Below are 26,400 nucleotides of genomic sequence, written 5' to 3' on the forward strand. Positions count from 1 at the left end.
TTGAAACAAACGGAGCATAATATATATATTTAAAAACTCTAATTTTATTTTACTTTTGTAAGAACATTTTTGTTACAATATTTTCGGTAACAACTTAAAATGATAATTTAGAGCTATCGTTACAAGGAGGATAAAAGATCAAAATATTGTCAAATTTTAACATGTATTATGTTTGTGTCATGTTTGTATTGTGTTCACTAGTCTAATACAACTCACACTAACCAAATCCAAACAACTTTATTATGTATAAACACAACAAACCATACAACTAGTTAATAAAAAAATTTGTGAAAATTTATGAGCCTTCAACTAATTTTTTTGTGCTTTTTAAGTAACTGATATACTAATATGATACTCAAAACCAAAAGTGAAGAAAAAGTAACAAAAAAACAAACAAAGAAAAAGCAGAGAACGACAAAAGAACAAAGTGGTAACCAAGCAAAGCCAAAATAAATAAGCAAAAAGAGAGAGAAAAAAAAATGTTTATGCTTTACTTAATTCAGTCACTCATCAACAGTGAAAAGAAAAATAGATTATAAACAACAAAAATGGCAGAGCAAAAGAAAGAAAGTTGATTAGCTTAAGCAAAAAAAATCATACTTTATTAAAAACAAATCACACCTGCCCTTTTCGTTTCTTCTCCTAAATCACCGTCACTGTCACTGCCCCCACCATGTGACTCTTTCACATTCACACTCTCTCTATCTTTATGTTTTTGGCTCCAACAAGTCTCTTTCCTATAAAATCTCTCGTTTCATTTTTGCTTCATCATCAGAAACTATAGGAGGAGGAGAGAAAAGAATGGTGATCAGACTGTGAAAGTTTGAGTCTTTCTTTGTTTTTTTGGTCGAACCCAGATCTTGGAAATTGGGTTCGGTTCGTCTGCTATGGCTGCAGTGACTGAGTGAGTGAGGGAGATATAAGAGGTTGGCAAATGAAGGAAAATGAGATTGTGAATATCATGATGTAGCTTTATTTTTTTTTTTGAGTGTCAATAAATGGATTTCTTTAGCTGAATTAAAAGTAAAACCTTTTTTGTTGTATTGGGCAGTGTACAAGTTCTGGTATTTACTTTTCTTTTACTCTGCAAAATAATTTTGTTGCTGTTTGGTTTCACTATTTTTCCACATTTTCTCGGCAGCCAAACGAGAGATGTGTTTTATCTGATATAAAGTCTTAAAGATTACGTTTCACGGTTTCAGTCATTAATTTCTGGCCGTGCAGCTTATGTGCTGTGTGATTTAGTTGTGAACTTTCTTAACTTTGTGTTTGTGTTTGTGTTTTTGTTATTGTGGGTGCAGGAGAGGAGAATTTGGGGCCATGGAAGAATGTAATCTCAGAGCACGCTTGTTTTGGAGGAAAACCGGACGAATAGGCCGGACATTCTTCACGGGCTTCGGGCATTACCATGGCGGTTGGGACATCACCAATCGGCATTACTGGGCCGTAAGTGCTGCTTCCCTTTTTCACATTAATGTTTTTTTAGTTTGTTAGATTGATTGGTTTGGTTAAAATGTAACTGCAAGCAAGCTGATGGAGTGATTGGTGGTTGATTATTTATTTTTTACTGTTGTGTGTGTGTGTAAGAAATTGAGATCTAATTGACATTCCCCCTCAGAGCTAGGTAAGTAAACCAGAAAGAAACAGAGAGAACGAGCTGTTGCATCTTTCTTCTTCTTCTGTTTTTGATCTTTGCAGTCAACAATATTTTGACACACTCTCACTCTCCCTCTCACAGACGGCAGCACACTCACTCTCTAGTTCCTCTCTCTCACGGTCTCTAGCTTCTTCTCCGTTCTCTCTCTCTCTCTGTTTTTTTTTTTTTTGGGTTGTGTTTGCTACTTGCTTGGTGCTTGGTGTTTGGGTGGTGAGAAAACGTTGGAAAGCAAAGGAAATATATATATATATATATATATATATATTTCTTATTTTGGTATGTCTTCTGATTATATACATGATTTTGAGTTTTTTTTTTTTTTGGTTTGCTTGGTGTTTGGGCGCTGAGAAAATGTGGGAAAGCAAAGAGAAATAGGCTTCTTTTTTTCTTTTTTCTTTTTTTGTCTCTGATCTGTTTGCTCTGTTTTTTACCGTAAAAACTAAAACATTAGTTAGTGCTCCATTTCTCTCTCTTAAATGAACATTTCTATTGAACACTGTAAATTTTCGTGGGGTTCAAAGGCCTAAGAAAACCTGTTTCAGCCTTTTGATGCTCTCTATTTTGATCTTCTTTGTTAGCTTTCAAAATCCCATTTCCTCTGTTCGTACTACTCGTTTTTTTATTGACTTTCTTCTCTCTGCACTGCTCTGATTTGATCTTAAGAGAGATCTGTTGAGAAGAGAGGCTGAACAAGAACAAAGAGGAAAGAAAAAAAATATTTTTTTATTCAACATGATATTTTTTTAAGAGATTATATTGTTTTAGAGTTGCTCCAAAGAAAGTTTAAAAAAAAAAAAAAAAAGAGTTGCTCCAAAGAGCTACTGTAGCAACTCTAAAAACAAATTTGGATACTTTTGGATTTTAAAGAAGTTGTTTGAGTTGATTTTTTGTGGGGTTACTTTCCAAAATTGGGTTTAAAGCATCTATTGGAGACTCTTTCAAGAGTGTTGTTGTCAGAAACACATGAAAGATAGAGAGTTGACAGAGCTGGTTGTTTAGTGTGAGAGATAGAGAGAAGGTATCATGTACGTAGAATATTGAGAAAAATATAAAGTAGTTTGCACATCACTATCTCTGTTCCACTTCAAAACAATTATAATCAACTCAGTTCACTCCATCCCATATACTAATTTTTTGAGCCGCTTCATTTCAGTGAGTATACGCATCAACATGGGGAATGATCAGAACGAGAAGGGGAAGGCGAAGGCAAAGGAAGATAAAGGGACGCGCAATTACTCATAAAATGATGAAAAGGAGCTGGAGATAAGCATATAGAGTTAGTGCGTAGAGCTAGTGCATATAGATCAAAATGGGTTTAGCCCTATTCACCTCGCTCTAAGAAATAAGCATATCGAGCTAGTGCGTAGGTTTTTACAAATTGATGGGACCTTGTTCGTGTCAAAGAAAAGGAATGTCTCACTACTTTGCATTACGTAATAGAAAGTTGCAGTGAAAACCTTGATTTATTGGAAGAATCTTTCTTAGTCTGTTCGATTCTATTACAGATGTGATGGTGCGAAACGAGACGGTTTTGCATATTGTCTTAAAATATAACAAAGTCGTAGATAGATCCTACGGCTTTGTTATATTTTAGGGCAACATGTAAAGCTGTCTCGTTTTGCACCGTCACATCAGTGATAGAATTTGGGCAGAAGGTTCTCACTGCAACTTTCTACTACGTAACGCAAAGACACGAACAAGGTCTCCATCAATTTGTAAAAGCCTACGCACTAGCTCTAAACCCATTTTGATTTAGTTTCCTAGCAAATGAGGGCTTTAATCCCATCATCTCAATGGCAAATTGGATGTGCCCAGCAGACGCAGTGTAAAGGAGTATCAACAAATGGTAGCTCATTGATATGCTCCAAAAGTTTTGCATCCTCTTGAATTAAGGTGTAAAATTCCTCAATATTATTATCATGACTTTGAGTCAAAGTAGAAAGAGGTGAACTTGATGAAGCTCTAGCACTGTGTAACATAAGCCTAATCTCTCTGTTGTCTACTTGTGTTTGTCATTGTGAGATGCCCCATGTTGTTTTATTCTCTAAATTCATACTGTTTACATCAAATCCTAAACACAGTAATTGACTCACAACCTGCATAATGTAAATTAAATAAGTCTCGTTTTTTGTCCGTTCTTAAACCAAATGCATAAACTTCTTTTTCTTCTATAATTTTTCTAAATAAAACTATAATTAAATAAGTAAAAAAAAAAAAAAGTATTACATGCAATTGCAAATTAAGCCACTGAATCATTAATGCAAATTAAAGATGTATTACATGCAATTGCAAATTAAGCCATTGAATCATTAAAAAAATAAGATAATTTTTTTGTGTACACAAGAAATATGGAACACAAAAACTGCAAGTTCCCAGAAACTTGCAAGTTCCCACAAAACAATGATAAACTAGCACATTCCCAGAAACTGCAAGTTTTCTTTTTTATTAACAAAAAAGATAAAAAGGAAACAACCCAACAAGAAAAGCAAAAAACAAGTGAAGTTCGAAGCCATTGGGGCTGTAAAGGACAAACATTGAGCTACACATTTTCAGAGATATAAATTGTAAACCCCCAAAAAAGGCCAAAACAAGAATGAAGAAAAGAGAGGTAAAATCACCAATACAAAATAAATGAATTAACCAAAACATCTGAAGCTACACAAGAACATGAGAACAAACATGAATCATACAAATTCCAAAGATACACCAGCTAGGGATGAATAAAGTTATTCTACTTATCTCAATTGATACCAGAATCGTAGCATATTAATTTTTCTCATCAAATTTGAATTCATCCACGTAGTCATGGAGTAAGGGGGGAGGAACATTAGTTGATAGTTTAGACTATCAATTGTGAGTGCAATTTCACGTCAACAAAAGGTTAGGGTGAAAACAAAAATGATGAGAATATGAACATTGTTTGAGACGTGATGAATTTTTTCATTTGCCTTGACTATCTTGCTGTGAGTTGTCAAGCCAACAAGTATGGGAAATCATACCATAAGATTTCAAGATCTCAAGAAAATAGTCTGTAGTTAGTCGTATGAATTCCATGCCTCAAGGCACAAGGGATACTAAGGAGAATAAAAATTAGTGCTAAATTCATGGTAAGAAGAACAATACATGTAAAAGAAGAAAATATTACTTTTAGAGTATTCAATAATTTTCCCAAAGTAGTAATGAGAGTAATGCTTAGTCAAAGGAGTTACCATATGTGAAAAAATTTAAGATTGATAGGGGGAAAAGAGAGTCTTTATGCAATACCTTGGGATTTAATTCTACCCCAAACTTGGTGATGTATTTGAGATTCCCATCAAGCATCCTGGAACCTCCAATCTAGATCTTAATTATATCTCGGATAAAGTTAAGCAGAGACTTGCAGGGAGGAAGGTTAATTTATTATCCTTTGCTAGTCGAACCACTCTGCTTGTCCAATCAATCACTTCGGCGATGCCAACTTATGTTATGCAGTGTGTTTCCATCTCAACTATTTTTTTGAGTAATCTAGACAGGATTAATAGGAATTTTCTTTGGGAGTCAACTAATAACAAGAGGAAAAAGCACTAGGTTGGTTGGAGGGAAATATTTTTTCCCTTTTCCTATAAAAAGTGTCTAAAAATATTTCATAAATCAATGCTACTAACACATTCATTAACTTTTTCTAGAAAAAAAATTGCAAATAAAAATGGGAAAAAGTTAACTGTTGCTATAAATGTATTAATTTAGGAAATATTTTTAGATGACTTTTATAAGAAAACAAAAAATTAATTGATTTATTTAATTATTTATATTTTCTATTAAAATGGTATTAAAAGTTTAAAATTTTCTTAAAACACATTAACAAATATTTAAAAGGCACCCATTGCCATAAAAATGAGTTAGCGTGCTTGCTTATTATTTTTAGATATGTGTAAGGTCAATTTTCATGTGGTACATTTTAGATATGTGTAATTGCAGTTTCAGGCTTCACAATTTTGTTTGATACATTTTCTTATATTCTTCTACAGGGGGCTTCTTGTGATTTGCTTGATGGGCTTTGGTAAATTACTACCTTGAATATTGGGCCCATTCATGACAACTCTCTTGGTTGTGCCAAAAATTTGGAATTCAGACCACAAGCGTTTGGGCTTAAGCACCTCAAAACCCTTTCATTCTTCAAATGCTTTGTTTCACCCAAGAGGTATCCCATTGCCATTCCATTCAATAGCTGGGACAAACTTGGTGGCAGCTTAGAATCATTAGAGTTCAGATCAAACCCTGGTCTCATTGGAAAAATTCCTATCAGCTTTGGTGCCCTCGTGAAGCTCAAATCATTAGTGCTACTAGAAAATGGATTAACTGGCAATATACCAACAAATTTTGGCAACTTGATCAACTTGAAGCGTCTAGTTCTTGCTGGGAACCGATTTGTTGGTTGGATTCCTGATAGTTTTGGTGGGTTGAATGAGCTACTAATATATGATTTAGGTAGGAATACACTATCTGGGCCTTTGCCATTGACTCTTGGAGGGTTGACCTCACTTTTGAAGCTTGACTTGAGCAACAACCAATTGGAAGGGATGCTTCCAAGTGAGATTAGTAACTTGAGGAATCTGACCCTTTTGGACCTTAGAAATAACAAAATTTCAGGTGGGTTGACCAAATCATTTCAAGGAATGAGTTCCTTAGAAGAGTTGGTCTTGTCTAACAACCCAATAGGTGGAGACCTAGTGAGCCTAGAGTGGCATAACTTACATAACTTGGTCATTTTGGACCTCTCCAATATTGGGTTGACGGGAGATTCCTGAGTCTATTTCAAAATTATAGAGATTGAGATTTTTGGGTCTCAGTGACAATAACCTCACAGGAAAGCTGTCTCCAAAGCTAGCTACTCTACCTTGTGTTAGTGCACTCTACCTAAATGCGAACAATCTGACTGGAGAACTTAATTTTTGTGATGTTTTTTATTGGAAAGTGGGAAGGCGGTTTGGGGCTTGGAACAACCCAAACCTTTGTTACCCGGTTGGGTTAGTGTCTGCTAGCCATGTTTCATATGGGGTAAAACCATGCCAGCAACAGGTCACATTGCTTGAACCCGACTCTCTAGTAGAGATGTTCGACAGGTCTATTCTTAAGTTGTTTCCTATAGTTGTCTTAATTGACAGAATTCTCGACTCTAGATGTAAGTATGTAACAGCAATTTCATCTTTCTTCCTCTTGTCCTGTCTTGTAACTCTTTTCTGCAGTACCAATGTTTATGACTTGAATTGCATTGTGAATTGATATATTATTCTAAAAAGGGAAAAGAGGAAGAAGGGAAGTTACAATGCTTAAAGTAGACAATTTGAATTTTCTTTACCAGTATATGTTTTACCAATAAAAACTTGACACTTGTATACCTTTTTTTTTTTTTTTTTTTTTGGAGAAGCACTTCTATACCTACTTAATTAAATTCTATCATTATGTCTTTTCCTAATCTTATCTTATATAATGTACATTTCATACCTACTTAATTAAATTCTATCTTTATGTCTTTTCCTAATCTTACTTTATATAATGTACAATTCATAATAAGATGCATCACACCAAAGAATGACAAGACATATAATATACTTATCCAAAATAGAATAAATTGCCTAAATTTAGAAAGAAAAAAAAAAAAAGAAGGTAAAAACTATTTAAAAACTAGTATACAGAAGGACAAAAATTGAACTAATCTCTTAAATTTTGTAATCATAAACTAAATAGTTCAGTATAGAAAGTCTAAAATTTCAAATATGGAGAACAAAAAATAATAATATTGGAATGGATAAAACAAAGTATTGTGCTATATGTATGATACACTTTATGCCTAATTCAAGTGAGTTTTTGTGGCAGAGAAAAATACATATAATTAACCCTAAATAGATTGTTGAAGATTCATAATTGGCCTCAAAATTTTGTGATAAGACTGTTGCTATATTGTTGGCTTCTTGTAGTTTTATGCTAATATAGTTTTATGAATTAGACGCACACTTTGGGAGCAATAAAATGGTAAGTTGGACACTCTCAGACGATCACAAAAGCTAGATTCATGAAATTATCATAATCGGTCAAATTCAATAACTTGAAGAATTAGGTGAGAATGAGATCAAGGTTGAAGAAGACTCACCGGTGCACCAACCTGCTTGTCAAGAACTTAAGATAAGGTATTCTTTTCTGTACCATACGAATCTTCCTAGTTTCTCCCATTGTTGTACATTTGCAAAATGCCAGCCAGTTCGCTTATAAACAAGATGATTTGCCCCTTGTCATGAATAGAAAATTTGGCAGTGTAACATTGCTCAATGATAATAATTGGAATCGTGTCCAAGTGAGCTTCGTTGGATTAAATATATTTTTTATGATATAATTACAATATGCTTCTAATTCTATCAGGGGCGGCTCTATCCTCTGCTCAGGGGTTCAAATGAACCCTCTGACTTCTAAAATATATATATATATATATATATAACATTTTTTTTGTTAGTTCAATATTTTAATTTATTCTTAAAAATATTTTTGCACACCATAACTTAAATCTTATACACCCTTACTACAAGTATTTCCAACTCTAAGAGTACGAGTAAGTATTTGTGAAGTGTAAGTGTTACTTTTTATTATAAATTTATATTATATGTGTCTGTGTCTAATATTAATTGTGTGCATTACTTTTTGTTATAATTTTATGTTTGTGAATAATGATGTGTGTGGATATTTGTGTATATAATATAAATATAATATAACTTTATATAATTTAATAATTAGGAAATAGAAATGGTTTATTACATGTGTGTGTATTGTTATCATGTTATTAGGGGTGTTCGTGGTGCGATTTTGGGCCATTTTTAACACCACACTTTACGGTGCGGTTTAACTAAAACCATAACTGTACCGCACTTTATTTTTGCAGTCACATGTGTGGTGCGGTGCGGTTTAAAGTTTAGCCAAAACCATAACCGCACCGTACCTCATTTTTGCAATCACAAGTGTGGTGCAGTGTATAAAATGCAGTTTGAAGTTAGTATATTTTTCAAATTTTGGTCTTTTCTTACCTAGTCAAAAACTAATTTTTCCCTTTGTTTTGGTCCAAGTTTTAAACTATTGAGCTAATTTTTCTTTATTTTAGGTTGACTTTCCTAGTCAACACTTGCTAGGGTTATCAAACTTTTTTTTTTTTTTGAAAACTAGGGTTATTAAATTATTAATAATCTATACTATTATTTAAGAAATTTCCCCTGTTTGGACTGGATTTTTTTTTTCTAAATACCTCTACATCCCTATGTTTAAGTAGAGACAAAACTAAAGGACAATTTGGTAAAAATATAACCTTAACTTCCACTAAAATATTGCCTAAAAAATAGGATCATTCTCCAGTTATTTTCAATTTTTTTATTTACTTATAAATTAGATTCTCAAAATAAAAATTATATATATAAAATAAAAAAAACATAGATTTTTTTTTTGTTGCTATAACCACTAAAAAAAAAGCCTTATCGCATGCGTGAAGCGCGTGTGATAAGGTTAGTATATTTAATATATTTAAAAACTAGGGTTTTTAAATTTTCTTTACCAGTTTATGTTTTACCAATAAAAACTTGCCATAATAGTATACCATTTTAAAAAAAAAAAGTTTTTATTGGCAATTGAAAAATTTTACAATTTTTTCAATTTTTCATAAAATATTTTCAAAAATGGATGGCTTAATATATGCCTTTAAGGTACACATTAACCGGACCCTAATTAAATTTTATCATTATGTCTTTTCCTAATCTTACTCTATATAATGTACAATTCATATTAAGAAGGTGTGTATTTGTGTTAGAACCTCTTTCCCTCTCCCTTGTACGTGTGTTTGTTTCTAAAAAAAAAAAATTCATATTACGATGCATCACACCAAAAAATGACAAGACATATAATATACTTATCCAAAATAGAATAAACTGTCTAAATTTAGAAAGAAAAAAAAAAGGAATAAACTATTTTAAAACTAGTATACAGAAGGACGAAAATTGAACTAATCTCTTAAATTTTGTAATCATAAACTAAATAGTTCAGTATAGAAAGTCTAAATTTTCAAATATGGAGAACATAAAATGATAATATTGGAATGGAAAAAAAAAAAGTATTGTGCTATATGTATAATACACTTTATGCCTAATTCAAGTGAGTTTTTGTGGCAGAGAAAAATACATATAATTAACCCTGAATAGATTGTTGAAGATTCATAATTGGCCTCAAAATTTTATGATTAAGACTGTGTTGCTATATTGTTGGCAATACAGTGTGCATCTAATCTGGTTTTATTGCTCCGAAACTGTGCATCTAATCTGGTTTTCAAATTAAATTATATTAATTTAAAGAGGGATGCTACATTCACAATATTTTTACTACAAATCACAAGTGGTTAGTTATTATTGGTACAAATTTGAATTTAACACTAAAATGACTTTTTTGTCTCAATAATAACAACCAATAATAACCTGTTACTTAAACTTTATTGTAAAAATATTGTGTACATATCATTTCTTTAATTTAAATAGGTATCTCGTTGACAAAACAAGCCAACCAAGTTGGAATCTATGCTGTGGTATATATTTATACATTTCCTATATTGATTTTTCAAAGCGTGGCAGTTGAATGACTTTAATACGTTGAAAGCGAGATATGGATAACTAGACTTTTGACATTGCGTGTAGGTGTAGCCTGTGTAAGTGTAACCCTGTACGTGTACCTTGGAATAAGTATGGCTAGGCTTGTAGCTTGTGTTCAATGCTTTGGGAACATTGTGTTGGAAGATGATGATGATGATGATGATGATGATGAGGCTAGGGTTCAGATAAAAGTTAGACAATGTTCAAAACTTTTGTCAGCTAATCTCTATTCTCATCTCTATGTTCTAGCTAGGTTGGTTTCTTCACTTTGTTCTTAGGGCAATCAAAGTGCCATGGCTTCTAGGAAGGTAAATTGAATGTTCCTTCCTTGCCCTTCAACCACTTGTTACACACTTGTTTAAAACTAAAGAAAATTGAATGTTCCTTTCTCTTTTCTGCTTTTTTGTTCTACCGAATTGGAAAGACAATTTGACCTAGTAGAAGCACTAAAATGATGCAAGTAACAAGGTAACGAGAACAACATTAATTAAAGTTTTAGTCTTTCAGCTCATAGCTAGCATTGCACTTGGAAAACCAAAGAGAGAAATTCACTAGAAAAGAAAAGAAAAATTCATATTAATGGATGTCCTTATTCAGCAAAAAAAATATATTAACAAATCAATGTCCTTAATTAAGGCATGTGTTAATGGACTATTTTAGAAAAAAAATTGATACAAATTTCATAGAAAATATAAAAACTTATAATTTTTTTTTTCTTTACATATAAAAAGTTGCTAAAAATATTTTCTAAACCAATGCCACTAACACATTCATTAACTTTTTCATACAAAAAATTTGCAAATAAAAGTGGGGAAAAGTTAACAATTGCTATAAATGTATTAATTTAGGATATATTTTTAGATATATTTTATAAGAAAAGAAAAAAGTAATTGATTTTTTCAATTTTTTATATTTTCTATTAAAATGGCATTAAAATTTAAAACTTTCTTAAAACATATTAGTAAATACCCTAAAAATACCGATTAACTGGATACAGAAAAATAAATTAGTGTGTTTGCTTATTATTTTTTAGCAACTATTGTCAGAATTTATTCCTTTTTTTTTTGGGTGCATTGTGAAATATACAGTTTAATCTGAAGTTGAATTTATACCTTGTTTCCATTAGATTTTCAGAACATTAAATGTCACTTATACTTCGCATAAAGACTTTAGACTTGTAGTCCAACTAATACGTACTTATTTTGGCATTAGATGTCACTTTATAAAAATAAATAAATAAATAAAAAAATAAATTATCAGTTGAAGATTGAATAGTGAGGTAATGTTTGGATTGCATTCCTTGCGTCCACGTTTTGCTGAACCGGTGTTTCAACTTTTTTTTTTTTTTTGACGGCTCCTCTTTTGCATTGTTCATTGACAATAAACAGTGCATTAGGCTTATGAACCGTGCTAAGTTGGCGTTTCACGCCTTTTTTTTTATAGCCGTGATTTTTTGACTTTTTTACACACCAGTGGGTCCCATGCACTATATACGAGATTCACAAACCTCATTTTTCAGCAATTTTTCATTAAAAATGAGTCTTACAGTACTATTTACACATTTAAAAATAATTTTGCTACAGTATTTTTAGTTTTTAATTTTCAGTTGTATCCAAACGGACACTAAAGAAGCAAAACTCTTTTGTTAAGAAATTTAAAAAAAAAAAAAAAAAACCGACAATTATAACGGTATAATAGATAATATATTTTAGGTGTGAGCTGCTTAGTCTGGTCATCACGCGGTAGCCCTTCAATTATACTTTATTATGATAATTCATTTAACGCATTTAAAAAAAAAAAAATTTGACTTTTAATTTTTAAAGCTTTTTACAGCTGCACCAGGGTCAGCGAGTTTGACTTTTGTATCTTTTATATATATATATATATATATATATATATATATATATATATGTCTAATGGATTTTCTTAATTAATTCTAGCTTCGTTTGGGATCATACAAAAGTTGGATGGTCATGGTGGTCTTGTTAGAATATTAGTTCTAGCTTCGTTTGGGTTTATACACTGTTTTTTACTTGCAACAGGTGAGAGCAATAAGCAGATCAAAATTTTAGTTCTTTATTTCACCCAAAAAAGATAAAGAAATTAGCAATATCTAATTTTCAAATACAATAACGTGTCTTATATTTAACGATCAAATTTACCATTTTCTATTATAACTACTAAATTTAAATAATAATTAAAAAACAGTGAATTTTTTTTTCTTTTTTTTTAGTAAACTACATATTTTATAACTATCTTATTCACCATATTTTAAATTGATTCCTAATTTTTCAATGGTATCAATTTGGTCTATAACATTTTAATACCGTGTCAATTTAATCTCTATCATTATTTTTTGGATGAAAATTGATGACGTATCTAATGGCCAAAATAAAAAATTAGCTTTCGTTGATATAAACTAAAATTTTATTTTGGCTATTTGCTATGTCAAGAATTTTCATTCAAAATATAACGGTAAGACTAAATTGTCACGACACTAAAAGATTAGAGATTAAATTGACACAATTGAAAGGTTATGGACTAAATTAAAATATGGTGTAAAAAATAGAGATCAAATACATAGTTTACTTTACTTTTCTTTTTTTTGGGTTAGTACTCAGTGGATCAAGTTCATTATGTAGCCCATAAATCAGATGGGAATTAAGAAAAAAAAAAAAAAAGTAGGCACAAGAATTGTATTTATTTTTATTTTTTATTGATAACTACATGCAGTAGTATACATGTGAATATGTGATGATTATATTTATATATAAAGAATTTTATACACGGATTAAAGAGAAGAACCAATATCACTCAAATCATTGAAGTCATAATACAAAAACCTATTTATATGTCTTCTAGCCTGATTACTACATGTCTATATTTGGAGTTTTTAATGCTTTATAGAAATTGGCTTAATAGTATTCAAACGTATTAAACTACATAAAATAAAATATTATTAAAGGTACACACAATTATCACAATGCACAACAACTACATAAACAAATGTATCATTTGTTATTTTAAATGTGTATGCCAATATGATAATTAAATATTTGATATTCATTAAGTGCACCTTACATTGCTTTGGTTTGTGACCAATTTCTCTAATTACAGGGAAAATACAAGCTTAAACCACTATAGGCCCTTGATTTCCTGAATCTTGATTATTCACCTTGTACTCTGTCTAGGAGCATATATTGCACAAATAGTTAGAACTTATGGCATAACATGACGGTCTTTCTTATTCTACTTTATGTGACCTACTAATAAATACTTACCATCTCTGATACTAGTACATCGTACGTGGGATCCACTAACAAACACTTACCACATCACTCACACGTGAATGTTACAACAATTCCAAACTCAAGGTAGCTTGGGATCTTGACAAAATTTATCCAAAATTCAAGACTTCGCTAAGTTTCTACCTTAAGTTTGAGGAAGTGTTAAAAATAGTTTGGATTTATAAGTTTATTATGTATGTAGGCCAAAGAGGCCTAATTTTGTTGTAAAGCCGATGCACACTTAATCCAAACTCTTAGAACTCGTCTATATCCTACTAGGGTTCATTGTACAATAAACCATACTGATATCAAATATATGACTATTAGGATTTTATTGTGTGAACATGAGGGCATATGTTAGTAAAACTCATAAAAGAATTCTTGCATACGCAAAGCATAATCCAATTAAGAGTCATGATTTAGACACACTTTTTCTTTTATTTTTTCGCTCTTTCTTTAACGACAAGTATGGGAGGATGTGGAAGGTCGCCTCTGAATTGTAAGCGCATTGGCCAGCCAGCATAACTCAGACTTTCCAAACCAATTATTTCATCAAAAACTCTTATAATTCATGCTGGTCCTGCTAGCAGTTAGCAAATTCAAGACGTATAAGGGTGATTTCTCTACCTAATTAGCCAGCCACAAAATAATAGGAAAGAGACATAATATTTAACTCTACTAGCATATTTGGCATTGTGATAAATAATCACTTTCGTAAATAAAGAACCAATCAAACACAAATTAGGCTTAGGATTACTATTCGTATAACATACCCCAAACAAGCAAGCATGACTAGCCCCTCCAAATCCGCCCACTCTTTGATTTGGACTAGAGCAGGCATTGTGAAATGGACTGGCTTTCTAGCCTTTAGGACCGCCATCTACCACATGACCCACAAAAATTCCGACACAAAAACTCTCTTTCTCTCTAGTCCCAATTCAGTCTGAACACGAAAAAGTCATGCTACATGGCTTGACAATACTGTCACATATAGTCATATATAGATAACTCAGCTTGTGTTCCACGCTCATGAACTTGCAATTCTGTCCCAAATTCTTAATTAAACCATACAAATGATGTATATTGCTTACCATAGCAATGACTTTTTTTCCCAAGAAAAACGTTAAAAGAAAATGAACAAACATTTTCCACTTTGAAGCAACGAAGAAAGTCCTAAAATTACAACTCCCCCATAAGACATTTCATTGTTATTCAACAAACCCATTCCATAATACTCGGCTTTCTCCTACATTATCGTTTACCTGCTCCGAATGTTGGTCTTACTATGCTTGCTCAATGTATTTCTACTTCCTAACCCTATGGATTAGTATTTCAACGGTTGTGATGATTTGACATTTGACATGGAATAGGGCACAATTAATGGCGTAAAGAGTAAGAAGCCACTTGACAAATGCCACATGTTCAAAGTCACAACGTAGACCCTTTAATTTTTAAATTTTTTCCTCATTCTCTTATGAGAAATTATAAATAGTAGAATATTGGTTGTTATACTTATGTACGAATTGGTATAAGCAAAATAGTTTTTAATTTTTTTTAAGATAAAATAAGCAAAACAGTTTAGTCGATTAGATCATATTGAAAGTTTGAAATGTGTCACTTGGAATACTCATTGAATTTGGTCTGGTAGAATCAATGAAAATAAATAGCGCGATACGGCACGCATAATATGAAGACTTTTATGTGATTTAACTTATAATTTTATTGAAACAACACATTAAAAATAAAAATAAAAGAATTGTGGTCACCACTGGCATTATACACTGAGATCCACATGTCTATCAGTGTCAAGTTGAATGTTCAACAAGGATTTGTGGACCCTTTGAAGATTGTTTTCTTATATAGGAGCTTTGCACGCAAAAGAAACCTGCTAATTTTCTTTTTTTCCTAAAGAAATTTTAAATGTTTTAAAGAATTACACTTCATAAAATTAAAAAACAAGTTGGTTTTTAGTCGAGATAAAATTGAACTACCCAAAGACTATTATTTCTATATATGAATTTAGACAATTACATTGTTTGAACACTAATATTATCCGATGAGGACTAGCAGATAAGTATGGAAACGTGTTTCAATCTTTTTCAAATTATATTCCATCCTATCAGATTACTAACACTAATCTAATCTGAATTCTGAATACCCAACTAAATTTATCATATAACGTTTTGCTTTTATTTAAAAAACGGCGAGTTTACTAATTTTTCCTTTCATTTACAAAGAATTTTTTTTTTGATGCAACCCATGTCATAAATAACACGCTTGTACTATAGCCATCATAGGAAGTGACAAATATTTTTCATGTGGCCCATTGATATATCTATTCCATCACATCAAAAAAGTTAGATCACCACAAGTTGTTTCCTCATTCATAAATCTGATAGGATTATTTTGAATTTGAAGGCTTAGATTCATAAATCAAGTTTGCTCCAAGATCATTAAATTTGCAACAAATAACATATTCAAACATTACCAAATATACATTCTTGCCGACTATAATCTATAAAACCCTCCCCTTCGTGTGAAAAGAAAAATAACACTATGAAAAAATAAGTTGCAATGTGAATTTTCTTCCTAATTTCCACATTCCCATGGAATTGATCTTCCTTGGAAATTAAACATTGAAGGCTCATGAATTTGGCCCTAAACTTCAGGAGATGAAACAGCATTTTCCAACAAATGAAAGTGACCAAATAGCATTTTCCACGTACTCAACCATGTGTGCCACTAGGTCTCAATGTTTTACCAACAAGGCGGTGGTGTTGGCAGTAGTATTTCCAGGAAAAATCTTTTCAATTTGACAAACACAAAGAAAATGGAATTAAGGGGAAAACAATTTCCAAATATTAAGTCCATGCTGCCGGCACCAAATTCTTGAACTAATATGAAATATATATTTTCAAACCGTTGACACTTAAAGTTCAATAGTCGTTAGCTTTTGCGTGTGTTTCACTACTCACCTAATCTCATACTCTTCCTCTTTGTAATGCCAATTACCAAACTTGTTCTGTGTCGCCATGCACATAACATTCACCTATATATAAAGTTTAGACCCTCCCTCTCATTGTCTTGGCAAAAAAACATTTATATCACAAAGTCACAAACATTGATACATACCTTAAACCCTTTCTTATAGCTCCCCAAAACAGCCTCTCCAATGGCTTCTTCTCTTCCTAAATCCCAACATGTTTCATGCAACACTTGTCGTGTTATATTTTTCTTTTTCCTTCTGCTAGTTGGTTCTTGCACAGCAACTAGACCTGGTGTGATGGTAATGGTGCACAGAAAACCATCGGTGAATTCGGAACATATGAAGACTCTCCCGGAAAAGCACCAGACGGGTTTTCGACATCATGACCAGATATTTGGTTACTTCCCCAGAGGGAATCCAGTGCCGCCTTCCGGGCCGTCTAAGGGGCACAATTCAGTGGTGGACTCTACACACAATTGAGTAAAACAGAGCCTCTCTTTTTTTTTTTTTTTTTTTGGTAGTGTTTTATAGTTCTATATTTTTTGGTTTTTTTGTTTTTATTTTTGGTTTTCTAAGAGTTGTCTTCATATAAAGGATTGCCTAAGTTTCAGCTCGTTAAAGCGCTTGTTTTTAAGGCTTTGCGATGTTAAGTTATACTGTACATACAGAGAGATTTTTATTTCTTATTAAGATGTTAAATTCATTAACACTATGAATTTGTATACTCTTTTTTTTTTCAATCAATAATAGGATTATGTTGATCAAATTGAGGTTATTTCAATGTGACCCCATTCTCTATTTTACATTTTAGTCCGCAACAAGTTAGAGATCTTTTGCCATCTTGCACAGATTAGTTTGGTATCAGATTGAGTGTTTCAACGTTCAATGATTCAATCATATCTCTCTCTCTCTGTCTCATTTTGACTTTGAATGGTTTAGTGCATCTGGCATTGGATCTTGCTTTATTTACTGTAGCAGAAAGCAATGGTAAATTAGTTGATATAACGCAAACTCTATTCAACATGCCTGGGTGACTTGGTCTCATTTAATTTGTAGTCTCACACTTAATATGAATTTTTTTTTTCCGAATACTTATTATTTCCCTTTTCTTGTTCCCTAGAATTAATTTAATCACACAATTGATTGGTACAGGAACAAGTTAATCATAATGATAACATCTTTATTTCCAATTTTTTGTTTCACGTAGTGCAATGAAATGGACTAAGTTATTGCTAAGATTATGATATTGAGACCAATTTGGCTACTCTTTCATTTGAGCCATATTTCCCATTTTGATTGAATTTGGTCCAAATGTAATGCCAATTATATCAATGGAACTGTGTGAATTTTAGTGCAGGCTGTCAATCATTTATGAAATGATAATGAAAATATATAATAAGATAAATTAAGAGAGTATTTTAAGGCATGCCATGAAATACATGCGTCCAAAAGTCTCCAAATTATTCAACCTCTTAAAGTCATGTCCTCATCTAATTTCAACTTTGCAATCAGATTACATTTTAATTTTTCAACGAATGTTTTTGTTACCTTGACAATCTAATATATTCAATAAAGAAAGGAGTAGGTTTATATATAAAATTGGTAGGGACTGCAACTTTTTTGCAAAGTTTTGTGGTAGTTTAAGGGGACAAGTAACATATGCCCCATCCATGCCATTATATGATCACTCATGGCCTGCAATTGAAGAATTGAACCCCTCCACCCCAGCCAAATAAGATGTACTCTACATTTTCCCAGGCCATCCAACAATTAATTAATCCGGCCAAATGATAAAGTATTAATTAGCCACTAATTGGGCAATACTATTCCTAGATGATTCATGCACATATTGATATACCAAAATGTCAGCAGAGGGATGCGTATAGGTGAGCCAATTGTCAATGGTTAAGAAAAATTAATTGGAAATTTTGTTCACAACATGGACTCAAAATTCTTGTTTATTGCAGTGGATTTGTTTATTATTCTCTCAAGCAATGTCAGTTGGTCAAGGGTGGCATGCCATGCGATCCATGACTTCATTTTCTACCATTTTTGCTCTTTCATAACCTTTGGTTCTATGCCTTCTTTGCCTCTTATCCACAAAGTTCTATGATATAATTATCCGAACCAGTGTTTGGTATCCGTGTTTTTTTGCCAGTATATTTTCTGCTGTTGATTGTTATTTGCAGACAGCTATATTGTTGATGGCAACCGGTCCACTGAACACATAATCTATATATAGTGAGCTGTTGCCAGATTTTGGCAATATTAAATTGTGATGGAATAGGAAGAAGAAAACTCAACAAAAAATAACATGTTTAAATTGCTTTTAGGAGATTGGGAGGGACAAAGAGAGTCACAAGAGAGTAAAAGGAGTCGGAAATAAGAATTAACATGATTTGGATAAACGGTTCATATCTAAGATAAAAAGCCATTAAATAACTAAATCTTTTTTTTTTCTTTTTTACTAAGCTATATCTTTACTAGTATATGAAAAATTACGTTACAATGGACCTAATATAAAGTATATCTATATCCTTACAGTAACCCTCAGATTGTAATACTTGTATTACAAGCTTTACTTATTCTGTAAGTACATGAGCAAATGAGTTGGCAAATATTGAGTTTAGTTCAGAATCTTCTCAAAGACGAGAAAATTACGATTTGCTCAAAGATAATGAGCTAAGATTCTTTTACTCATGTCTTTTATATCATAACGAAATTCATAGTTCTAGAGCCATTGTGGTGGGAAGGAAAGCGAAACATTTGTTGAGGCTACCTAGAGAATTTAGCTTCAAAGTGTTTTGTTAAGTATTCTAAGGTTATTGCTTTTTCTATGGATTGGATGCCTTAGGGTTATTTTTCTTGTGAAAAATTTTTTAAATTAATTTTTCATTTTATTATCAAATCTGTGTGCCTTTATTGCTTTCGTTAATCGTTACTATCCTCTGATTTAATGATTGATAATTGTGGTTGAAATACTTGTTTGTACTCAATCAAGATTGTTCAATTAATCCGCTACTTAGTTGCTTGTGGTCTAAATTGAATGACACTAGAATGACAAATTGGATGAAGGAAGTGCTAATAGCCTAATACATTGGACATAAATGGCATTCAGTCCAAAAGTAAAGTAATTTTGGTTGATAATTTACATTATTATATAAGTTAAGGAAGATGGATGATTAATTATATAAGTGCTTAATAAATGTTACATTATTTAGGGAGTAACAACACTTATTTTGAGAAAGATTTTGATTTCATTTCACTCTCCTCTCGTTCGAAACTTATCCTTATGCATTTCACTTCACTCTCCTTTCCTTCGCAAATTATCCATAAGCCAAATAAGATGATGTGGATGAATCTTTATACTAGCAAAGTCATCAAAGTTATTCTTAAAAAAATATATTGAAAAAGGCAAATAAAAATATCCTCAGAACTCCCAAAAAAAATCCTCAGAACCTAGGGAGAAAAAATGTAGCACACATCTTCTGTCTAGATTTGTTTTTCAATGGACCACAAAAACACGATCAAGTAATTCTCTGGGCAATCTCCACATTGCTGTAAAAACGTGTAAAGTTTCCAATTTTGACGGAATTTTCAAATCCCAAGAACTTTAAATCTGGAAAGTGAACACGAAAAATTGATACAGTCGTACATTTTGTAATTAATCCTTTATTTCTTTCTTGGAAAGTAAATATTGTATTGTCGGGTTGAAATTCTCATTCCTCGCCTTGGGATTGGACTTTAGACTTTTCTCTCACCTCACGTGGGGATGTTGTACGGCTTATTTACACCAGTAATGGAATCACGAGGGTTGACATAAACCTCAAACCATTGACAACCATGGTTTACCATAATCATGGTATTTGGAAATTTTGGTATAACACTCCAAGTCTTAGCTGGTATAAGCTACAATTGTCTAGACTTTTGGGAAGAGAGTTTTAGTAATGTTGTCTATGTTTTGTGAAAATATATGTGGGTGAAAAAAATGCATAAAAATACGTGTTGTGAAATTTAAACAACAATTTTCATTATTTAAATACTGTTACTAAACAGGATCTAATCCACGTTGTTTTACGTGGTAGATAAGGCTTACCACCATTTTGGCATTGCGTTTCATGTGCTATTGAAAGCAATGGCTATAATTTTCATTTCTTTCTTTATGAACCAATTTTAGCTTGGTGGAGTTGGTGGTGATAGTGGTGGAAGTAAATGTAGTGATATGGGTTAGGACTAAGATCATAACCTCTCTCGAGGCCACAGTATACCCATAATATAAAGCCTCAGTTAGTGGAAATTTACTGTGCACAATAAATACATAATTTTCTCAACTCAACTTCACAAAGACCAATTTTAATCGTTTCATATAGTTCAACTTAAGTTACACAGCAACTCATTCATGGCATTTATACCAAAATTTTACACTTAAGTTTAGTGTAGTAAACAAATCACTACACCAAAATAAGTCTATGATATCAAATGTCAATACAACAACATTAGTATAATGGTATTAAACACAATATTGCATCTACAAGTTAAACGTTGTTGCAATAATACCTTAAAAGTGGTAAATTATTGCAAGTTACAATAATTAGTTCAATAGCTTATAATTATTTGTTAGAATAGAGGCTTTAATACCTTACTGTATTAGGAAAATTGTTGCAATAACTTAAAAAGAATAAATCATTGCAATAACTCGATACCAATTATTTTTGCAATCTATTGCAACAAATAGGGGTGTAATTGGTTCAATTTCGGTCGGTGTTCTTGTGTTTGGCCAACCGAAACCGAAAATTTTGGTTTGTGAAATTTTCAACCAAAACTAACTGAAATAATTGACAATCATCGGTTTCGATTTATTTCTGTTGTGGTCAATTTCGGTCGGTTTTCGGTTGAGAGAGAGAATCCTGGAAACGAAGCAAGAAAGAAGTTGATACTTGATATATATCAGAATCAGAGACAGAGAAAGAAAAGAGAGAAAAATAAAAGAGAAGAATCATTCTGTGAGAAACGAAAAGGTCAGCGTGTGGAGCAGCCGTGGAGGCCGGCCTGTGGAGGCCGGCGGCAAATGTGGACTGATGGAGGCCGGTGTGTGTGAGAGGGATTGATGGAGGCTGTGTGTGAGAGGGAGTGATGGAGGCGTGTGAGTGTGAGAGACAGTGAGAGGGACTGAAGGTTGAAGGTGAGGTAGGTAGGGTTATTTATTTCTTTATTTTTTTCCAATTAGTTTTATGTTTAACAAAATTAGTTTAAGTTTTAGCTTAATGTTAGCTAGTTAATCTAATGAGTTAATGGGTTTTAAATAACCTAAGGCCCAATGTATATGAAAATTAAAAAAAAAGGCCCAATGTTAGCATTGCAAGGCCCAATACGTCTTTTTATATTATATATATAATATAAAATATATTATAAATTATAATATAATATAATTCGGTTCGGTTTCGATCGGTTCGGTGCATTCAAACTTGCCACCAAAAACTGAACTGAATATTTTCGGTTTTAAAAATTCAAAACCGAAGCCGAACCGAAAATTTGGCAACAGTTCGGTCGATTTTGGCCAGTTTTTTCAGTTCGTCAGTTTTTTGCACACCCCTAGCAACAAAAATTTAGAATTGATAGCTTATTACAATGAAATAGTTTTCATTACAATAACTTGATATAAATTAGTTTATAATCGATTGCAATGACAAACATGAAACTACAATAAAGATATCAATACAATAACTTAAAATGAAGAAATTGTTGCAATAACTCCAAGACATAATTGATATCAATCTATTGCAACAAAAATTTAGAATTGATAGCTTATTTCAATGAAGTTTTCATTTCAATAACTTGATATAAATTATTACAATTTGTTGCAATGACAAACATGAAACTACAATAAACATATCATTGCATTAACTTGATATCAACCATTTTACAATCTATTTCAATGACAAACATGAAATTATTATCTATTGAAATGAAGATATAATTGCAATAATTTTATCTGAATTATTTTTATCAATTATTTTCAATCTATTGTAATAAGATTTGTAAAGTAATAGCCTATTATTATTATTATTATTATTATTATTATTATTATTATTATTATTATTATTATTATTATTATTATTATTATTATTATTCGAAAAAATAAATTTTTTATTCCAAAAATATATATTATTGCAATGTAGTTGCTATTAAAATATTTGAAATTTAGTGCAACAAAAAAATTTTTGTTGCAAAAACCTATTACCTAAGATTTTATTATAATAACTCCCATAAAAAATTAGGAAATACTATTCATAGATGATATATTCATGCACATATTCATATACCAAAATATCAACCAAAATTATATAATAATGTCAATTATCAACCCTCAATTAGTGGCTATTTACTGTGCACTATAAATCTTAATTTTCTTAGCTTAACTCCACAAAGATCAATTTCAATCTTTTCATATGGTTCAACTTAAGTTACACAACAACACATTCATGGAATTTGCATCAAAATTTTACACTTAAGTATAGTATAGTAAACAAATCACTACATCGAAAAATGGTAAATTATTGCAAGTAACAATAAGTAGTTCAATAGCTTACAATTTTTTGTTAGAATAGAGGCATTAATACCTTACTATATTAGGAAAAATTGTTGCAATAACTTAAAAAGAAAAAATCGTTGCAATAACTTAATACCAAATATTTTTGCAATCTATTACAACAAAAATTTAAAATTAATAGCTTATTACAATGAAGTTTTCATTACAATAACTTGATAAAAATTATTTTATAATCTATTACAATGACTAACATTAAGCTACAATGTCGTCATGGATGCATATTCTAGAATTGTATAGTGGGGTATATGTTTTTGTGGGTTTAATAATGGATATTCCCACTTCATTGTGAAGGTGATATGAAATAATCTTTCTTAATAAGTATTCAATTATGAATAAAATGATTTAATTGAAAATGAGTTATCCATAATTTTTAAATTTTACTATATATATTAGAATGACAAACATATCTATAACAAAATATCGTATGTGTCATTGCTAACACGAAACATTAATTTCTAACATGAAACTAAGTTTTCCATGGCTTTCTTCAAGATACTGAAAATCTAAGCCATATTTTCAAGCTTGTGTGGAGTAGGGAGTGTTGGCTAATCATGAAGGTGTTTGTGATGCTAATCCACAAATGCTAGAAATTTGTGAAACTATTGTTGAATGTGATGTGAATGACCAAATGCAACAAATTACAATAGTTTGTGACTAATTACCACAGCAATCTTCTCCACAAAAAAAAAAAAAAAGAAAAAAAAAATACCACAGCAAGGATCTAATTATGTATGCGAAAAATTAAATGATGTTGAACAATCAGATAGCATTTTATCATTAAAAAAACCGATACAATGCCTGAAGCTGTACAAAGAGTTCCTAGCTGTATATGGTACATCTGAGAAGAAGATGGGAATTAACATTTCTGCTTTTTGAGTGACTAGCCATTCCTCTAAGCTTGAGAAATTGCTTCCTGAAGATACTTGAAAGCTTTTTCATAATTTAAGAAGCCCATAAACCAGAAGTCAAAATTATCAACAGTAACTACTTCCATGTACTTTTCTGATGGCTTCTTTACATTCTCACTTTGGTTCACTCTCTCTATTTTCTTAAGTGGAATCATCACCTGCAACAGATGGATATTACTTTCAATATTAGTAAGCAGCAAGCCAAGGAGCAAGAGACACAGAGAGAAGAGAAATAATCTTTTGCAAGTTATATACCTTGTAATGGACTCTTTTCATCTCTCCATTTGGAGAAGAGATTTTGATTGATCTCTCACTGCAGAATGCAATCTTATCTGTGGAAATAAAGAGGAGGCCTGCTATAGGACCAGCTGTGGTTGATAAGTAGCATTGGGAAGCCTTCAGTAACTTCTCTCCTTCTCTAACACTGAAAAACCGCTTGAATATTTTCTCCACACCTCCTACTTTAAGAATTCTAGCCCCCAAGCTCAACTTCCCCTTCACAGTTTCAGTGATTTTGGACCCTATTCTCACTGCAGTTTCACAAGAACTAAAAGAAATCAAAATTTGATTGACGTTGTTTTTGTCAGAGATAGTTGCTCCTATTCAGAACAAGAAAGTAACATTGGTCTCTAGTTTAGAGATAGATGCTCCTATACATTTCATCATTTAAAAAATGAGAACAAAGTTGAGAAGCTTGATGATTGCAGCAGTACTTACCATGTTCTCGGACTCCAAGTGCAAAACTGGCTCCATTTTTCCCCGACTTGTTCTTTCTATTAAGCACTGTATCTGCACTACCTGCAATACAAGATTGCTGATTACTAAAAAGAAATTATTTTTATTGATTGATTGATTGAAAGAGAGAAGAGGGGGGGAGTTATATTATGTTTGGATTTGAGAGATGCACCTTTAAGTGATGGAATATTGCATTGGTTAGCAGGATCAGGTAAGTATCCCTTTATTGGTGACCTATCAACTTTGTATGCTGCCGAGCTGATTGGCATTCCAAGAACAAGTTCCTGAAGTGAGGATTTCATGGTTGATGAGTAGTGCAAAAGCTTACTTCTCTGATTTAGCTGGAAAAGCCGGTTGTGTGCAGGCTGCAGGAAGGGGCGTAGAATGTTCTCCTCTTCAGAATATAAGGAAGAAATGATTACTTAGGTTGATCAAACATTGTATCCTTGAGAGGTATTTAAAGGTGTAAAAATACTACATTATTCTTAAAAGACTTGGTTGCATGAGTCAGCTGTGGCTCATCCAAGAGAATAAAGGTGCAGGCATGGACTCTTAAAGGTCATCTTTTAGGAAATATGATGTATGTTTGGTTGGTTTCAGAAAAGACATTTTGGTAAAGTCCAACTCTTCTGTTATGAAATTCTACAAAATATTAGAAGAAACATGGATATGGGTTTTGTAAACAGAGTTGGTTCCACTCATTATTCAACCAAAAACAAAAAAGCAAAACAAGGACTAAATGGTTTTAAATGGCTGGAGTTGGAATGTTGCCTCAATTATTTTCATAATTAAATGGTTTTACTACATTTCAAATTTTGGAGTTCAATGCCTGTGACAGTTAAAAATCTTTTGGAGAACATTTCCATTCAACAAAAGGGTCCCTGGAAATTAAGTTTCCTGATTACATAAGGACATTTATTAATAAAGCATAAAATCTTATTAAGCAAGCATCATAAGTTGCCTCCTTTCCCTTTTGCTGACTGTGCCACGGGGTGCCATTGAAGCCTTTTGAGCTGGCATTTTAGCTTTCTGATGACAGCCTCTTTGGTTATACGTAATACCAAGATAAGCAAAGGACAGGGAAAAATGCATTTTCGTATTAAATTTTTGACATCAACGAACTTCCTTACTATAAGATATGTTACCTCAAACAGCCCAACAGCGTACGTATGTTCCAATTTATTTGTGGTTTGGTGCAACTGAGCAATTTGGTATGTGATTTATGACAGGAAAAATGTTTTCAAAAACATTAATGAGGTTTAAGTCCTTCTATTTCTCTACCCAGTGTTAGACAAAAGCCGCTGGGTCTCATTGTGTTTAGCCTATGATGGTTTGCCTTTTGGAGAGCTGTCTAAGTAGCAGAAACAGACCCAAGATTTCAAGTTTGGGGGTGGGGGGGGGGGGGGGGGGGGGGGGGGGGGGGCCGCTGGAGATAAGCGGAAAAAAAAAATTTCAAATACGCATTCATATAGTATTAAAAAACTATCAACCAAGATAAATACACAAAAATCATTGTTTCTTAATATATTAAGATACAATCATCTACCAGCAAAAACAAAAGACATA

The 26,400-nt window shown here is 32.0% G+C and overlaps 1 protein-coding gene, 1 long non-coding RNA gene and 1 pseudogene across 2 annotated transcripts; 2 read left to right on the forward strand and 1 right to left on the reverse strand.

Moving 5' to 3' along the window:
- Window positions 1–767: 767 nt before the first annotated feature.
- On the forward strand, window positions 768–2,898 carry LOC142607073 (uncharacterized). Its single transcript, XR_012839226.1, has 3 exons — window positions 768–1,064; window positions 1,302–1,446; window positions 2,811–2,898. It is a non-coding gene; the product is annotated as an uncharacterized LOC142607073 (long non-coding RNA).
- A 2,665-nt stretch (window positions 2,899–5,563) lies between these two features.
- LOC142606584 (uncharacterized) lies at window positions 5,564–7,658 on the forward strand (annotated as a pseudogene).
- A 16,281-nt stretch (window positions 7,659–23,939) lies between these two features.
- LOC142608310 (GEM-like protein 4) lies at window positions 23,940–25,263 on the reverse strand. The gene is made up of 4 exons (XM_075780058.1): window positions 25,007–25,263; window positions 24,817–24,897; window positions 24,355–24,629; window positions 23,940–24,257 (listed from the first exon to the last, which is right to left on the reverse strand). Exons 1-4 carry the CDS (start codon window positions 25,134–25,136, stop codon window positions 24,084–24,086), a joined length of 660 nt encoding a protein of 219 aa, XP_075636173.1. The 5' UTR covers window positions 25,137–25,263; the 3' UTR covers window positions 23,940–24,083.
- Between the last annotated feature and the right edge of the window lie 1,137 nt (window positions 25,264–26,400).

The sequence above is a fragment of the Castanea sativa genome, chromosome 8 (genome assembly GCF_040712315.1).
Source record: "Castanea sativa cultivar Marrone di Chiusa Pesio chromosome 8, ASM4071231v1".
Taxonomy (NCBI): Eukaryota; Viridiplantae; Streptophyta; class Magnoliopsida; order Fagales; family Fagaceae; genus Castanea; species Castanea sativa.

Excerpts from the sequence above, each read along its gene's own strand:
- LOC142608310 (XM_075780058.1), bottom strand. The coding sequence starts at position 25,136 with ATGAAATCCTCACTTCAGGAACTTGTTCTTGGAATGCCAATCAGCTCG. Across the intron at positions 24,898-25,006 it reads CAATATTCCATCACTTAAAG|GTAGTGCAGATACAGTGCTT; the intron begins GTGCATCTCTCA and ends CTTGTATTGCAG. Across the intron at positions 24,630-24,816 it reads ACTTGGAGTCCGAGAACATG|TGAGAATAGGGTCCAAAATC; the intron begins GTAAGTACTGCT and ends GTGAAACTGCAG.